This window comes from Carassius carassius, chromosome 47 (genome assembly GCF_963082965.1).
Source record: "Carassius carassius chromosome 47, fCarCar2.1, whole genome shotgun sequence".
Lineage (NCBI taxonomy): Eukaryota > Metazoa > Chordata > Actinopteri > Cypriniformes > Cyprinidae > Carassius > Carassius carassius.
The window spans coordinates 15,139,117-15,158,188 of NC_081801.1; the positions used below are offsets into that span (position 1 = coordinate 15,139,117).

At 36.8% G+C, this 19,072-nt stretch overlaps 1 protein-coding gene across 11 annotated transcripts in view; it reads right to left on the minus strand.

Moving 5' to 3' along the window:
- Positions 1–19,072, minus strand: part of LOC132130988 (neurexin-1-like) — a 429,322-nt gene that overhangs the window by 261,404 nt on the left and 148,846 nt on the right. For 3 of the 11 annotated variants that reach the window (XM_059542922.1, XM_059542921.1, XM_059542923.1), the window contains 6 exons: positions 18,317–18,361; positions 15,456–15,617; positions 12,219–12,645; positions 10,451–10,834; positions 8,539–8,742; positions 6,372–6,398 (listed from right to left, as the gene is read on the minus strand). In XM_059542922.1, coding sequence (XP_059398905.1) covers positions 6,372–6,398; positions 8,539–8,742; positions 10,451–10,834; positions 12,219–12,645; positions 15,456–15,617; positions 18,317–18,361 — 1,249 coding nt within the window. The remainder of the gene's footprint in view (positions 1–6,371; positions 6,399–8,538; positions 8,743–10,450; positions 10,835–12,218; positions 12,646–15,455; positions 15,618–18,316; positions 18,362–19,072) is intronic. The other 8 variants (XM_059542927.1, XM_059542930.1, XM_059542926.1 and 5 more) reach the window with 4 other exon arrangements.

The following is a 19,072-nucleotide window of genomic DNA, read 5'->3' on the forward strand; positions in this document are numbered from 1 at the left end:
ATAAACCTTCCACGGATGGTTTTGTATAAGCAAAACAGCTGGTATTAATCTGGTAGGCAATCTGTTTGCTGCTCAAAATGGCACTATAGATTAAATACTTATGAGTAAAACTCGTAACGACCAGGTATGTGTGACATTCTTTGCATTGCATTGAGTCGATGTCATATCATCCCTCTAATTAGCTCTTCAAGCTCTGAAAAAAAAAAACAAAAAAAAAAAAAACGGTTTAAGCGAGCAGGAGGCAGAGAGAGGGAAGTTGTCATCCTACACCTTCTGGCAGCTTGTTAATTAAATTTAAATCGTTGCCCATCCTTGCTTTTAAATCTAAGAGCACACGTGTCGCTTCGGCTCGGTCTAGTATTACTACGCATTTCGGATAAAACTGCGGCAGCATAAACGATTCAAGTACAAATAAAACCTGTGCGTGTAAGCGAACATGAGTTAGAACAGCCTTAGATATCAAGAAACATCCATTATAATGCAGATCTTAATAGCAAACTTTGATGAAAAGCTTCAGGCATCAGAAAACGTCAATTATTCATCAAAACCTAATGTTAACATGAATGTGTAATTTTTGCATGATAACGTCATGTGGATCTGCTTCGTATTCATGACTACTCTGTGCTAAACTGTTTAAAATGCACATCATGGTGAGAAGTGTTCCAACAGATGGCAGAGGGCCCTAATTGGGTATAATTTACTTTAACTAACAGCATTTCTGTCTATTTAAAAGGCAATTAACATTTTACTGTCATTAAAACTTCCATCAGTCTAAATATGTTTGATATACCCATCGAGTTAATATTGAGAGCGTAGAGGGGACTGTGAAATACTTCCACAGGTTAACATATCAAATGGTCATGCTCATCTGATTATGAATGTACTTATCCACATATGACCAAGCAGAGATTCATCATCCAGTGAGCATTATGCACGATAAATCTTTTCTCAGATTCTAAATATTGGCCGTGCCATAAAACTCAATTTGTGTCATCAAATGCATTTAGCATAGTTTGTAATGTATTTGATGACAAGGATGTTACACTCCCTAAACAAGGGAGGATTTGTAGATTCAGTTCTTTAAAAGGCACTTGAGCATTTGCAGAGCATGAGACTCGGGTAAAACCAAATCTGATGCTGTAATATATGGTGTTTGTTGCCACCTGGTGGTGGAATCTGTATGATTCTGGGCCCGTATTCATAAAGATTCTAAGATTCTAATCCTCTCAGAAAACTCTTAATTTAGCTTAAAAACTTTTATGTAGGAGTCTTAGCTTAAGAGCGATTCGGGATCGATCTGAGAGCAACTCCGAGTAAGGAAAAGACAAAAACTTTCATCTTAGTGAGGAGGCGGGGTTGACCCCGTTGCTATGTATGACACAATCTTTTGAAGACTGTGATTGGTTGGTTGTCCAAGAAGGAAAAAAAGAATGATTTTAAGTATAGGGTCTATTCTATTCGAATTTACATGCGTAATTTTTCCTATTTGACTGTTCTCTCTCTCTCACACACACACACACACACACACACACACACACACACACACACACACACACACACACACACATTATATGTGTGTATATAAATCCTTTTTTTTAATTTACCATGCTTTTAATTTCCTATAAGGTATTTGATTGGCTTAGAATGATAAAAATTGTTCCACTCTTTCCAATTACAGTGATTGCTGTCCTATTTAAGTGGCGGTTTGAATGTTGGTTTTAATGTATCAAACATGGAATCAAAACCAAGAAGGGCAAGAAAGCCAAACTGGACAGAGGAACAGTGTTTACTATTAGCCCAGTTAGTGGATGAACACAAGGCCATTCTTAAAGGAAAATTCGGGCCGGGTGTCACAGCAAGGGACAAGAAGCAGACATGGGAGTGTATAGCACAAACTATTAACGGTTCATTCCCCCTGCTTGTGCGCACCTATAAGCCTGCTATATTCATAAATGCAGTTTTTTGAGCCTGCAAGGTGGGATGAACTGACACAATAAGATGTTTTGAAAGTGCTGTAATTGTTTGTGTGATCACTCTGCTTACAGAAGGTTGTGACAGACCCAAATCATCACTATTGAATTTTCCCAGTTGCCAAATATCATAATGTAGTGATTACTTTAATTTCTGGCACTATGGCATTTCTGCACTGTGTTGGAGATGTTAGCACGTCTCTAATAAGATCAGACACAAACATGATCCCTGCACGATCTAATCTATAGCATCTTATTAACTCACTGTCATCCATTGTCTGCAACATTTCTTCTGCCTCTTCGTCTTTCTGCCATTTTCTCCTCTGCTAAAGAAACTCTTAAGCCTCTTAAAATTCCTCATCTGTGCTCCTAACAAGTTTGACCTTAAGACCTCTTTTAAGGGTTAAGATGCTTTCTGAATAACTTTTTTCTTTACTAGGATTTTTTCTTTAATTTTAAGAGTAAACGCCCACATTTCTAAGAATTTTCTTAGAATTTTGTAGGAGCCACTTTTTGCACAAAAATTCTTTAGGGATACGGGCCCTGGTCTTTAAAAATAATAATAAATAAAAAAAGGAAGGGACGTTTCAGTCCTGCATGGTCAATGCAGTGCTTCAGCTGATCTAAAATATACTAACAGCCAAGTCTTACAATACATATTACATGATTTAGTCTTAATTATTAAAAAAAGAATATTAGAAACAAAAAAGCAACGCGCTGAAAATAAATGTTTGAAGGATTAAAAAGCAGAAGCAGAAAAATAATATTATAAAAGCATACAACAGTTTTGTGAAAACATTGAAACTATTAAATTGTTCTCAGCATTTTACAATTGTTTTGGGGTTTTAGGCATTACGCTGTCATGGCAACAAATTTATAAAACTATATTTATCCTTTACATGGGGCCTAATTTTGTCACTTCATGCATTTTCTCAAATAAAAAAAAAAAGAGTAAAACAAATTGATTTGTGCAAACTATGTGCAAATTTATCAAAGTTCACATCAAATATGCGCTGCATTTTATTTATCTATGTTTTACTAATTATCCGTTTTATCTATTTATCTGATTAATTTATTTATGTTTGATAGAAGCAACAGATGATAGAGCATAATTTGCACTGGTGAAATCATTCAGTGTTCACCACTTTAAATGTAGATGACTGTTTGTTGAACATGAGAAGATGCCTTGGATTTACAGTAAGATGCAATGCAGCACTTTTTTTTTTTAGACTAATGTCATGTTAAAACATTGTTTGCATCCTGAGGCTATACTATTAAAAAATATTGCAATAGTGGAAAACATCCTTGTGCAAAGTAACATTTGTTAACACTTGTGCCACAAGTGCAGTGAAATGAGCTTAACTTAACACATAATATAAGTAGCCAAATATTTCATAGACAGAAACAAAGGAGTTCAGGATGTGTAGAACTTTAAAAACATCAGTGTGGGCCTACTTGCTTCTTAAAAGCTCTGAATAATGCCTTTACAGTTTATTTAAACCAACACGTTGCATCATAGTCTTATACATCTGTGTGTGTCATTGGAATAATTTTAAGATTTATCCAAATTTGTTGAGTCACTATAACAGATGAATAAATCTGTGATGACGCATTTGAATGGTGAACATGTCAAAATTTCCAATGCACAAAAGATGTTCATGCCTTTTTGGGAACCGTGCCCTGAAGCACAAACACCTACAGTACTACCTCATGACTAATGAAGTACTAGAGACCAATCTCACAATTAGAGATGTAAATACTGTACGTGGCATACATTTTAGTAGTGTAGAAAATCTTAAGCAAATGGAAAAAAGCTTTAATCCTCAAACAAAGGAAAGAAGATGAATTCAAGTACTGTAGCCTCGTAATTTTTTGTTATTGAAATGAGAACATAATAACTGCTTACTGTATAAAGCCAAGTAAAGAATAAATAGTACCAATTATAGCTGGCATCATACTACTGCACATTAATAAATCCTACATTATGTTTATGGTTATTTAGCATTTAGCTACCAATTGCACCAAATTCCAGAGAATTTTTACATCTATTTTTGTCCCTCCTACATGCAGTACCACAGCAATTTACCAAAACATACACTACCATTTTTAAGAAATTAATATTTTGTCAAAAGGGGACAGTAAATATTTTTATTACATTTAAATTGAAAGTCATATCACTTTTGAACTTCCTACTCATCAACGAAAAAAAAAAAAATATCCGTGTCCATGAAAAAATATCAGGCAGCACAACTGTTTTCAACACTGACAATAAAAAGAAATGTTTCACCCTGTTAGAATGTTTTCTGGAGGATCATGCGACACTGAAGACTTAAGTGACTGCTGCAAATTCAGCTTTGCATCACAGCAATAAATGACATTTTAAAATATATTAAAATAGTAATCCCAAGTTTACAGCATAATTATTAATTTAAGTACTGAGGAATATTAATTAATAACAAGTACTTACAATAGGGTTATGTTATTATGCATCATTTGTATTACTCTAGGATGTACGTGTAACATAACAATGACAATGTAACACTTGAATGTTAGCATATTTTAAGAAAACAAATTGAAACCGTGAGCTAATCTGCAAGTAGGATCAAAAAACCCAAATGAATAAATAAAAATAAAAGACTGACAGACAGATACAATGCAAAAATTATTTTGTTGTAAATAAAACTGAATATTGGCATATGTTTTATGAGAAAATACAATTTCATTCTTTCTACTTTCTACATATCACATTTAATTCAGTGTGTTATGTGCTGTTTCATTGTAACTAATTGTGAATATAGTTTCTTTTTTTTGTCTAAACAGAATAAGTGACAAGCCTATCTATCTATCTATCTATCTATCTATCTATCTATCTATCTATCTATCTATCTATCTATCTATCTATCTATCTATCTATATACAGTACAGACCAAAAGTTTGGAAACATTACTATTTTTAATGTTTTTGAAAGAAGTTTCTTCTGCTCATCAAGCCTGCATTTATTTGATCAAAAATACAGAAAAAACAGTAATATTGTGATATATTATTACAATTTAAAATAATAGTTTTCTATTTGAATATACTTTATAAAAATAATTTATTCCTGTGATGCAAAGCTGAATTTTCAGCATCATTACTCCAGCCTTCATATCTATATATATATATATATATATATATATATATATATATATATATATATATATATATATATATATATATATATATATATATATATATATATATATATATATGTATATAGATCCTTTACCATGCATGTTTCAAATGGCCACATTATGAATACAATTGCCCAAGGTGTGGAAAAACTTATCAATACGATTTAGAGTGTGCTACTGTTGTACTTGTTTGTTGGCAGTTGCTTGCACTTCCACACCGAGTTCAGCAATGTTTATCATGTGAACAGAAAAGCTCCTCTATACATGGAAGTTGCAGAAATAATGTATAAATGGCCTTATTAAACACTGCAAACACAATTTAGTCTAGTCACCCTGTGATTCCCTCCTAAAGGTTATTCATGTTTTCAATTCTAAAATTCCAAACATTCCTGTCATCTTCTGGGGTTGTGTTGTTATTAATGTCTGGAATGTGCTGCACTGCACTGGAAATAATTACAAGGAAAATGTTTGTCCTCCCAAAACCGTTTTGTTTACATTCTCAGCAGGTTAAGACAAAGTGGAAAAAAGAATACTCAGCCTACATTTTCAACATACCACAGTGGAACTGATCTATGATCAGCAAGAAAAACACGGAATTGCAAGGGTTATAGTCAAGAAAATAAAGAAAATATATATATATAAAATTACATTTTCACACACACACAAAATACAACCTGTGGTCCTCATACATCCGATTTATACTACTTACCTTCAGCATCACTGCACTGCTAATACTGAGGACTGCATCGATTCCCAACACATATGATGGATGTAACACCGCTCAAATACAGGCAATGTTCAACCTCACGCCTGATTTGGCAAATGAAGATTTCTTCTTTTATTATATGGTTTATTATCGTGTTTTCCTTACGTAACAGAGTCCCACAGAGACATGAAACAGATTAGAGCATTGGAGGAGCAGTGAGAAACATATGGTGTGGAAATGGAAACTGTTGGGATGGTTATGCTTAATTTCAAACACCGCAGCAAATTGGCAGATTTTGCGGAACAAAAGAGATTGAGATTGAGGGAACGAGAGGGGGTTGTTGGGGAGGGAGAGTGAGAGGAAAAAGAGAGAGGGATGCAAACTAGGAACATGTTCAAAAGAAAATCTGTTAACGGTGCAGGAAGACAGGATTACGAGGGAGGAGAAGAAACTTTTGATGAATTGGGGCTGAGCATGAGAGGAAGAAGATATAAAAATAGCATTGCAGATAAAAGAATCACTTACTAAGGTTACAGTCTATCCCGATACAATCTGGTGGGAAAGAGAGTGAGATGGTGAGATTTAAAGGAAGAGAAACTAAAATTCAAAACCACATCCTTCAAGGTTAAATCTGCAGACAAACAAAAAAATATTGCATAGAGTCAACCATCCGGGGACAGGGTGAGAGTCAGAATGGCCCTCTCTACAAGGCCCCACACCCCACAATCACAGGGCGAGAGACCGCACATAAACTAACCAGTAAGTGAAATGCCAAGACCAGATATGTGGCATTTGGCAATTTATAAATATACAGACAAAACATTGGATTTAGCCTGTGCTTTGCCTCCTCCCTGTATGTGGGTGGTGCCAGTATGACTGTAGGCAAGGGCAGTCTGCACCATCAGCCAAGAGCTCGTGCTTCTAAAACAGGTCACCTATAGACTGGGCGGTAGAGCTAAACAAATATACACTGCAATATTTCTCAGCCTTTTGAAAATGTTTGATATATACATATACATATATATATAGATATATATATATATATAGAGAGAGAGAGAGAGAGAGAGAGAGATGTCTTGATGTGCTTCCTTTGAAATGGCTTAAAACTTAAGATAAAAAAAATTAATAAAAAAAATAGTCTGAAAGGCTTTTCAATTTCATGAAGAACATTCTGTTCAAAATTTGGGGTTTGATAAGGTTTTTATTTAGTCTGTGAAAAAAGTCTCTTATGCTCACCAAGGCTGCATTTATTTTTTTTATCAAAAAAAAAAAATACAAAAACCTTGATCAGTTTAGTGCACCCTTGATGAATAAAAGTATTAATAAAAAAAATAACAATAATGAAATAAAAATAGATAATAGATTAAGTTAAATTGAGAAACAAGAAGAGAATGCAACATAACACATTAATTTGAAAACCAAAGCACATTTAAATCAAACAAAGTTTTGTCTTCTAGAATAGAATTTAAAGTTTCTTTATTAATTGGCATAAGTAAGGTAAAGTATTTACCAATAACCTTTGCAAGCCAAATGTCCCATTTTCTATTGAACAAAAAAGAAAAACATTGCAGGCTGATGATATGACTAAAGACAGGTAATAACAGGGATTTGATCCTGCAGAACGGTGCGAGCACTCTTGGCTGTGATGAACTCTCAAGCTGTCAACCGCTACAGAAGAGTGACCACAGACAGCCAGGGACCTGTCTCACTGTCACACTGCTCTAGGACAGACTCCACTCTCCTGTGGACTGGAACTGTCTGTAATCTTCTGTACAAACAGACGCAGTCTGTCGTCAGAGCAGGAGCCTGAGCTGAAAGGGCAGTGAGAGACTTTAGAAGAATTACTAATTGGTTCTTATGGTGGAAGAGATCAGAGGGCAATTACATTTCTTTTCAATCACAAACAAGCTAGAATGCTAACACTTATTCAGCTTATGCTTGGTAAAGTTCTCTCTCTGCTTGAAAAAATGAAATGTGATTCTATTAGTTTTTTATCACTACATTCAGAGTATAAAGATTTTCCTGAACCCCCTGTGATTTTCCTCCCATCTAAAGTTTGGACAGCCTTTGAAATAAACTTATTCCTTGTATCTATTAAATTTGTATCTATAAAGGCTTTTTTTATTAACATTAACATAAGATGATAGCCATCATATGTCATCATTCCCATTTTAGATTTTTACTTTCAATGCATATATATTATTCCTGATGACTAAAATAATTAATATCATATAAAGGTGTAACCAATTACATATTGATAATTATTTAAGTAAAAGTATCATTGCTTTGAAATGTGCTTCTCTTTGAAATATAGTGGTGGTTAATATTAAATTCAATTATTTTATATTAATTATATTAGTTATATTATATTTTTACGATCATATGTTTCTTGTACCCAAAGATGGCAGTTAGAAAAATATAGGAAAATGTTATAATTGCCCCTCTGTCTCCCCTATTATGACTCAATGTGCCTTCTGGGTTGGTTTCTCTGGCTGTCTGCTCTGAAAGCTGCAGAAAAGATAGCCATTGAAGGCTGCACAGGTGAGAGAGAGAGAGAAAAAGAAAGAGACAGTGAGAGAGGAAGCCAAGAAAGAGATAAAGATGGAGGAATGAAGGTGAAATGCATTCTGGAAGGAACCCCACACTTGTTCTATGAGTGCCTCGACATCGGAGGTCAGCAGGGGAAGGTTACCTAGGTTGACGGTGAGTCTGACCCTTCCCCCGTCCAGCTCCAGGCGCAGGGTGTCGGCGGACTCTTTGGAGGTGGTGGCCATGAGCAGACCGTAAGCCCTCTGCGACATGAAGCGCAGAGACACGTCCTCAGCCTCAGTGTGAACGGCGTGAGGCATTAGGACCTTCAGAAACATGCTGCCGTCATAACTCAGAACTGCAGACTCTGAGAGAGCAGAAAAATAATAATAATAATCAGAAAACACCAATCTAAAAATTGAGGACTTTTTCTGCTGCTTTTACATTTGTAAGTGGTCTAAAATATGTAAGCAAATACCTTTAATTAAATATAAATTTAAAAAGTAATAAAACTACTAATATTATTAATACAATATTAATTTGTTACACTGTAGTTAAATAAATAAATAAATAGTGTTCTTTACATCACAATGTATATGTAATTGAAGCTATTATTATTATTATTGTATATTATTAGTAATAATAATAATTATTTATTTTAGCATTATTGATAGTCTTCAAAAACTAAAAACTAATATATATATATATATATATATATATATATATATATATATATATATATATATATATACAGTACAGACCAAAAGTTTGGACACACCTTCTCATTCAAAGAGTTTTCTTTATTTTCATGACTATGAAAATTGTAGAGTCACACTGAAGGCATCAAGGGCTATTTGACCAAGAAGGAGAGTGATGGGGTGCTGCGCCAGATGACCTGGCCTCCACAGTCACCGGACCTGAACCCAATCGAGATGGTTTAGGGGTGAGCTGGACCGCAGACTGAGGGCAAAAGGGCCAACAAGTGCTAAGCATCTCTCGGGTGAACTCCTTCAAGACTGTTGGAAGACCATTTCAGGTGACTACCTCTTGAAGCTCATCAAGAGAATGCCAAGAGTGTGCAAAGCAGTAATCAAAGCAAAAGGTGGCTACTTTAAAGAACCTAGAATATGACATATTTTCAGTTGTTTCACACTTTTTTGTTATGTATATAATTCCATATATAATTCCACATGTGTTAATTCATAGTTTTGATGCCTTCAGTGTGAATCTACAATTTTCATAGTCATGAAAATAAAGAAAACTCTTTGAATGAGAAGGTGTGTCCAAACTTTTGGTCTGTACTGTATATATATATGTGTATATATGTGTGTGTGTGTGTGTGTGTGTGTGTGTGTGTGTGTATATGTATGTATATATGTAAGGGTTAAGTTTTTAGATTTTTACTTTCCAATTTCATTTTAATTTTAGCAACTTTGCTATATTTTGTCATTTTAATTTTGGTTACTGTTTTTTAAAATGTGTCCACATAGTTTTAATTTATTTTTCATTTTCATTTTAATCAGGTTAGCTTTAGTTTATAAAAAATGACTTTGCATAAAACTACAATGCAACTCCATGATTGTTCTCAGAAGACCAGTAAAACAACAAAAGAAAATATAGATAAACGACTGTTAATCAGCCAAGCAGGCATAATTATCAGCAAAATATCACATTTTTAACAGTCTGTCACTAGCTAACAATGCAACATGCAATTTTTTGTATAATATTTACATTATTCGCTACATAAAACTATTACAATATTACATCAATTATATGTGCACCCTTGCTGAGTCACCTGTGACATGTCTGTAGTGGGCAATGTGTGGTCAAGTTGCTTTTCTTAATGACAGACAGCAGAGGGCAGTAGAGAGTTAGAAACGATGCAGCAATAGCAAAAAAGGTCTAGGCAGGTAGGATCTGATGGATACAGCTTAAGTGCAGCTGTATCTCAATATAAAAGTATACAAGTGAAGCACTGAAGCCTGGCTCTTCTTTAAGAGAATGTGTGTCATCGGTAAGAAGTAATCCCATGTTTAATCCTCCCTCCCCACTGCTTTAAGCCCTACTTTCCTCACCCATCTCGCAGTTGGCGCCCAGATATCCAGTTCCAGTGCAGTCGCAGACATGTCGATTCCAGCCCTCGTGGCAGCGGCCTCCGTGGGCGCAGGGCTCAGAGCTGCACCTCCGATGGGTCTCTCTTGTACAGAAGCTGCTGACACCCAGAGCGCTTTGAAGCTCTGCCAACCGCCGCAGGTCCTTGCTGCGCCCATCTATGAAGAGATCCCGCAAGCAACCCACAAAGCCCAGCCTGAGGCGGGCGGTCCACACTTCTGGAGGGAGAGGAAGACTGCCGCTGTTCTCCGGAAGACCCCCCAGAAACATTTCACCATCGAGATCCAGAATCTCACTGCCCTCGTTGGTGGAAAAGTGAACACTGCGGCCATTAATGGAGGTAGAGCCTAGGCGATAGGAAATGAGGAGGAAGAAGAGATTGATGATAATTTGCATGTGAACCTATGTACCACAACATTTATCTATTTATCTATCTATTTTAGTCAAATTTTTAATAAAATGACTGCATTTAGAAAATTAGGTTTAGGGAACAGTTCTCACTATTAACTAACTATTAACAAAGACTTTAGCCTCAATAAACTCCTATTTTGCTGCTTATTAATAGTTAGTAAGGTAGTTGTTAAGTTTAGGTATGAGGTAGAATTAGGGGATATAAAAAAAAACTAATAAAAAGCCAGTATGATTGTAATATGCATGCTAATAAACAACTTGTAAGGTATGAGGTAGAATTAAGGGATATAAAAAAAACTAATAAAAAGCCAGTATGATTGTAATATGCATGCTAATAAACAACTTGTAAGGAAGTAGAATTAAAATGAATTGGAATCCAAAGAAATTTATACAACTAATTTTCATTAGAAAAGCAAAGTTTGTCAAGAAAAAAAGAACAATAGACCGATTGGCAGTGAATAACAGACAAAATAAATGAAAAACAGACAGAATGACAGAATGATATATACTGTAGATCAATCAAATTGAATCGAATGAATGATGGAAAAGAGACAGACAAACAGAGACAGAGACACAAACACACAGACAGATAGAGACAGACAGACAGAGACAGGCAGACAGATAGATTGATAGACTGTATTTGATGTGTATTGTAAAACAGTACATTCCTTTTCCTGTCATTCTAATTCAACTTTCTGAGGGGTGTGGCCAATTCAAATTCAAACTCATGAACTGCACAACCCTGTAGTAATAGTTAAAAACACATTTAAATGACAGCCCTAGTTAATAATTAACTAAAACAAATTTAATAAAGGATTCTACTACTGATCCCAGAAGACTATAATTTTAGTAACTCATGAAATGAGTGTAGCTACTGTACAATGAGTGTCACAAGTCCAAAATAAAAAAAAGTTTCATTAATTTACCATTAACAATCCACTGCGCTTCCCTTTTCTTTTCTTTTCTTTCTTTTTATCCCTGAGCTCAGCTAGTGGAAAGGTCTTCAACCTCTTCCCCTGGGATTTGCTAAATCTCATGCCAGGCCTGCTGCTTTAAAACTGTGGAAAGTGTATTTGAGTTGAGCTCTTACAGTAATGAGAGGTAATGAGAAGTAGAAGAAATGGAGTACAGTGATTTAGCAGTTTGTGAAGTATGCGTATCAGATGGACCCTAAGTGGGCAGAACGAGGTGCTTTAACAGCAGACGTTAAGAGGAAACGTCCCATCAGTCTCACAACTGAGCAAAAATCAAAGCAAGCAGGTTAACAACAGCTTTTTAAACAGGCGAGTAATGTGGGTGCTGATCTTGCAGTATCCTGACCTTTCCTGCCCTCTCTCTGGAAATCCACGTGGCACCATTCTCCATCATTGACCTTTTTGTTCCCGACTTTCATTTTGATGCTTCCGGAGCCCATGTCCATGAGCAGGTAGAGGAAACCTTCAAGCAGCTCCATGGCGAAGAAGTCCACTTTCGGTCTGTGGTCTTTGGAACTCTGCGGCCGCCCGTGGCTGAACAGCAGGAGGCCGTTGGGTTCAGTGGTTCGGAAGTCAAAGGACACGGATCCGGCTTTCTTTGCGTTCCAATGCGGAAGTGTTACATAAGCGGTCGGCGTGTCGAAACTGACAGGGTCCAATGCAGCTACATCCTCGCAGCGGAAGGTCAGGTCACCGTGGATGGTGACCCTGGGATCGCGCAATTCAGCCAGGTTGGAGAGCTCCAGTCTGAACTCATTATTGGTGTAGACCACCTGGGACAGAGAGAGAGAGAGAGAGAGAGAGAGAGAGAGAGAGAGAGAGAGAGAAAAAAAGAGCTTGAGTGCTAACAGGGTGGAATGGAGTAGCCTGCTGCCCACTGGTACAAACAAACCACAGCTGATGCGTGTACCTCGGGGGCACAGTTTTCAAGTCGGTAAACACAGCAGTCTCTTTAAATCCTCGAAGCACGAGTGGATCACATAAACCTAGCAGCCTCATCTAGAATGCTACAGAAACCCCCGTCTAATCGATATTCTGTTTCATTAATGAATGTAGGATGATGAATCATCCTACGCTAACATTAGCTCTGACAATACCAAAGCTAAGCGGTTTTCTGAATCGCACGCATAAACAGCGCATTCATTAGATGATGTCAACTGAGAAATCTTGATCTAGAGTATGATGTCTAGCCCACACTATTAGACACAAAGCAAAACTGATCCTAAAATAACATTCCTACAACACATGCATTGTGAATGTGTCCCCTGGGGCTGATTTTCTTTTGTCTCATGTACTGTCTCTCCAGCCAGATGGGCGAATCAGCCCAGCACAGCAAACAAGCTTTTCATTTTTACACCAGTCGCTCTCTCTGTCCGAAGATGATGACTGACGCTTTGTTGTTGGGTGTGAACTTGAGTGTCTCTGAAAATAACGCAAGACAGTCATGTTTGTCGTCAGCCCTCAAGACAGAAAAATAAAGGGAAGAGGTAGGAGCGGAACAAGGGGTGTCAGCTCCGAGTGAGGGAACATGAAAAATGCAATTATTGCCTGAGAGTGTGGACAAAAAAAAAAATCGAAGGGATCCGTCAATGAGAGCGTTTCAAACCATCACAACCTAAACATCCTAATCTTCCTGATTCGCTATCAGATTAAGATACGGGTCTGTAATATCAATGTTTCCTAAAATGTCTTGTTTCTTGTTTCTTATCTCACATTTCTGTTATCGGAGGTCAATATCGCTCATACTTGGAGTTATAGATTTCTCAAACCCCCTATATAAACATCCTAAACAAGTACTTGGGTCACCTTAGCAACCATACACAACACCCTAGCAACTGCATGATGAAGCAATAAAAACACTCTGAACAACTCAACAACTGCTCAGCAAACCAAAAACAACATCTAAGTATTGTCATGTAGACATTTTCCACAGGATAAGACTACTTTTATTTTCTTTAGAAAATGTAAAAATCTTCTTGGAACAGGCACTTTTCAAAATGGGGTACAAAACAGGAACTGAAAATATTTTTTTTCCAATTATCAGACAAAATGTCAACCTCAGTAGGTCAGACCAAACACTGTAAGCTGTTTTAGTTATCATTTATTTATTTATTTATTTATTTTTCTGGAACCAAGGTTTGAGTGGTTTGGAAATTCTCTGGTAATAAACATTCAAAAAACATAAAAACCGCACAGATAAAATGGACAAAATTAAAACAAATTACGAAACATCGATTTGTCTTCCCGCCATGCCATAGAAAAGGTCTAAACTGTTCATCCAAATGGGGTAATCCAGTATTGCTTTAGCTGAGACAATAGTGCATGGTGCTAACAACATCAGTCATGGGTTTGATTCCCAGGGAAAGCATGAACTGCTAAAAACATTTGCATACTTCGAATGCAATAGAAGCCGATTTGGATAAAAGCATCTGCCATATGCATAAATGTAATTTGTTTTCCTTGTGTGTCACAATTTTGAGGAACGTTACTTCGCAATGAGGGAAAATCTTATATTAACAGGCTTGCAAACAAACTGTGTCACAGTTAAATATGTTTTAGTCATTAAAATGATTAAAAACAATATTTACGACAATGAAAAAATAGAGTGACAAAATGACACTGTTAAGTGCTTTTAATTATTGGATAGATTTAAGAAAGTCGAGACCTCTGAGATGTGACTGTACAGACATTTGATTGTTGATAACTACTTTCCAAGCTAATAATTTTATGTTTATATGTTTATGTTTATTTTATTAAATACATCAAATATTTCTCAACATAAAACAGGGGATTTTTTCTTGGCAAAAAAAGTGGTCTCAATGGAGGATAAAAATATATATTTGTTTTCAAAAGACAAGATGAGAAAAAAAACAAGACCCAAGAGAAACAAAAAACAAGGCTTACAAAACATTACAACTTATAAGGACCAGACAAATGACTTGAGAGGGTATATATTTACACCTTGACAAACCTGCCCAGTTAAACGCTACAGAGGTGGACGCAGTCAACATGGGGGAAAACATGAACATCCAACAACATACTGTACATGACACACAATACCTGCACAACAAAAGACTAAATGAAAACGAAAGAGCGACAAGACAAAAACAAGACAAAACACAGACTCCCAAAAGCTTAACAGCATTATAGATGAGTATATGTCTCTATAAGAGGTGCGATAAGGGAGTGCTCATGCTCCTGCTGAAGAGGGCCACTGATATTAACTGTATGGCTGAGCAGGTAGAGAGGGGTGATTAATAGAGTCTGGGGTCAACAAGACAGAGATGGAGTGTCTGGGACAGTCGAACGGGAATCCATAGAGGAAATCAATTTTTAATTTGGCTGTCAGGATAGTAAAGCTGGAACTTCAACACTATAGACATGACATAAATTATGGGACATGCTCGGAGGGGTGCGAATGGACGTGAAAGAGAAAGGAGAAAGGACAGATAAGGAAGAGGTAAAAGAGGACAGATTGCTCGCCAAACAAAAAGAACATCAAAGGAACTAGAGAAACCAGATCTTCTGAGCGCATCTCGACCATCTCGCTTGAATTCGAATGAAAGAACAAAATGCTTCTTACATCTTTAAGGCAGCCCATGAAGTTGTTGCTCACAGGGGAGCCGGGAAGATCTGCCGTGTTTGGACTGCCGCCCACATAGAAGAAATCATCTGAACCCAGCATGGTGTAGTCCTCCTGGGTGTAGCCAGTGGTTGTCAGCAGGCCGTCCACCGATATTGTCACCTGTGTTTGCATAAAGACCATGGAGGTATAGAAGAGAGAGAGAGAGAGAGAGAGAGAGAGAGAGAGGGAGAGAGGGAAGAAACAAGAGAGGGAACGTGGGAAATCCTTTGATTATGCCAAAGCTGAATCAAATCCTTGTTGGCTTCAACAAGTTCATCTACAAAAAAACCCTCAAATCTGTTTCACGTGGGGGTTCCTCTGGTTCTGTATGCATACGTTAGGCAACCCATTTTTATGTCTGCTATTGCTGCTTTCTGAATGAGAGAATGCTGTCATGTGGGCTAGACTGTGCACTATTCAGTGTTGGAGAGAAGAGACAGGAAGGGGAGGTGTATGGCTACAGGAACTTAGAGGAATCACTATATGTTGAGTGGGTTAGCAAGTGATGTTAAGGGTGACTGTGCGAGATTAGTATAAAAGGGGGGATTCAGACACAAAAATGGTTGTTAGTATAACAGAGGTTGCATTTAACTATGTTGGTGGTCAGTTCTGATCAACTACTGGATTAATTGCACAATATATAAGAGATGTCTTGAAAAGAAATACTTTGGAGGTGTTTGGGTAGCGACAGCTTTCAGTTTGTTAATACACAAGCCATGCATGACGGTTAAGACATCACGGGCTGCGATTTCAGGACTTAATTTAATTAGACTCATTATAAAGAGTCATTTAAGATGAATTAAATGCATCTAGAGCACAATTATATTTGCTACATCTGTAAATGTTAATGTTGAAGTGTGGAAACACTGGCAGACATCCAAAACAGGTGGATTTCTTACTGTGCTTGTGGTTGAGGCGTTTCCATGCCGACAGACAGAAAGGATTCAGATTCCATCTCTAATACTGTCAAATATTCTGTGAACATTATTATTACTGCGGACAAGTAGGCAAAGCTGGGGGGGGGGGGATGCAGCTTGTTTGCTGGAAATTGTAGGTGGTATGCAATGTCCTGAAATTGAAACCCAGTATTTGTCTGAACCTTTATTAGAGAGAAAGAGCAGATAAAGCAAAATATGGAGTGGAAAAGAACCCCCCCCCCCCCCCCCCCCTAAATTAAATAAATAATGTACAACACCACACAACATCAACAAAAATAGTTACCCACACATGCAGTGGAAGCAAATTATGCAGGTGCATAATGGTGTGTATAAGCTGCATATTATATAAAAAACCATGCTATACAAATGTAAGTCCAGTGATGCAAAACATGTGCACATGCTGGATAAAAAAGTGTCACATGTCATCAGCTACTTAAAGAAGTGAATGACAAAAATCAGTAAAAAAAAACCAAGATGTACTTATGCCACAGGAAGAGAAGGGTAAGGGGAGGTCAATCTTTTCTCTGTTCCCTAGATAGAGGGTTAATAACAGCTGTATGGCAGCCACAATCATTTTTATCCAATTCTGTCATTTTTCCACTTTCATTTCATATTAACAGTGAGTGTTTGTGCACAAGCAGTACACCTCCATTTGTCTGGCCAAGGTCATTCTTTCAGATTTAAGTGTGAAGCAACTGGGAATTAGAAAGAACTGTCAGTAACATTTATAACAGAAGCGCTTGTATATTTCAGCATTATAAATGACCATTTTACATTACGCAATGCTTTAGGTAAAAACAAGAATCAAAAGAATATTACAAATATGACAATTTTAATCAAATCTGAAGCCACTGAAAAATAGCAGATTTATGCAGTTGAATTCTATATTAGTTGGAGTTAAGATGTTGCTTGGCAACCATAAGCAACCCACAGGTACACCGTACCTACACGGTGTGTCAAAAATAAATCGCTCCCATTATAGTCAACTAGGCTTCACAATGAACTTTTTTTTGCATTGGGCATATATTGTGATATTGACAGTAAACTGTATCTAAGCTAATGAAGCTGCATCTACAAGTAAAAGCCCTCACTGCCCCTCTCTCCTGTTGATTAACTTGGCAGATATGAGCACAATGCTTAAAAAAAACTGCATATTAAGAGACACATCTAAGCAAAAATCAGAATTATTAAATGCTACATCATACAGTGCACCGAAATATCAGTATGAATTATATGCTGCAGCATTTAATAGAAGCCAACATCAAAGGGGAAGAATGAGAGAATGGAGCAGGTGGACAGAAATGCTGCACGAGAGCTGCAGTTAAATGTTTGTTTGATTATTTCTTATCTGAGAAATTACGAAATGCTTTGAAAGAGCACCCTCTGCCCTTTTACTTTGACACTGTAAATTTTAGATTTGTTTTAGATTCACATGTAATTTAATGTAATTGGCAAGTTTGTCTGTGTAATTCTGAGGATATGGTTTTGGAGCAATACATCAGGATTTACATTAAGCATAAAAATTTGTACTTGTCAGTACGAATCCAGTGTCGGCCATAGGGTGGCCCAGACTGTAGTCAGCAGCTTAACAGCATAATTTTTGCCCACCAAAGAAACTCTCTGCCAAATAAGATGTGTTATTAATGGTAGAACTCATACAACAAAAAGCATTTTAATAAGGATATGGGTGAGTGGATTGTGAGTGGCATAAAAAAAACATTGTACATAAATTGCAAATGGCAATAAATGAACTTTTGCATGGCACCTGGGGATTGATGCCATTTTTTTTACTTTTCTTAAGTCGTTTCTGCACAGTAAAAGCAAAAAGAGATAAAAAGAAAGGGCCAAACCAAACTAGACAAATTAGAATGTGATATCTACCATATAATGCAGTTTGTTTACCGTAGGGAGTCCAACCCCTGCGCGCTTCAAAAAAAAGAAAAAACAAGGAGGGAGAGTAAAATTACATACCATAAACTCCACAGAAGCTTTAAAAGGATTGAAATATAGCAAACTGTAAGCAAATTTGAGCATACCACGAAATGATACTAATATCTCTGCCCTCCATTAGAAAATATCTTCCCAGGAAGAATGAGAAAAAAAATAGCTGTTGAAATCTGTTAGTTTATACCTAATTTCTATGGACACTGTCAACGGCAAACAGATGGCTCACATTCCATGGAGGATTTCATGTTAGTATTTGAAGGGGTAAAGGCAGAAGATAAACAATGACAAATCCATTTAGAAGCTTCGGTGTTAGTAAAAGAGAGAAAAAGAGAGAGAATTCAACTAATCTGTCAAACATGATGGTTCAGGGAGGGTTTTGAAGGAAGGGTCTTGCAGAGGCAGCAGCGTTAGAGTAAAGAATGACAGCAGCAGTAGCGACTCACTTATTATTTAAGGTAAATGGATGACAAAAGCAAAAATGTCAACACATTATATGCTCGTTTATGCCTGCTCGGCATCTGTGAGTTCGGTACTTTCATAATTTGTCGTGGCTGAACAAAAATACAGCTCATTCGTTAACAGATGCAAAGTGCGCCCTCGGCTCTGTAAGCAACACTTAAGCTAAAGGTTATGTCAGTCAAATGGAGAAATAATCAGTTGCAGCAGAAGCGAGCAGCCATAGTGTGTGTC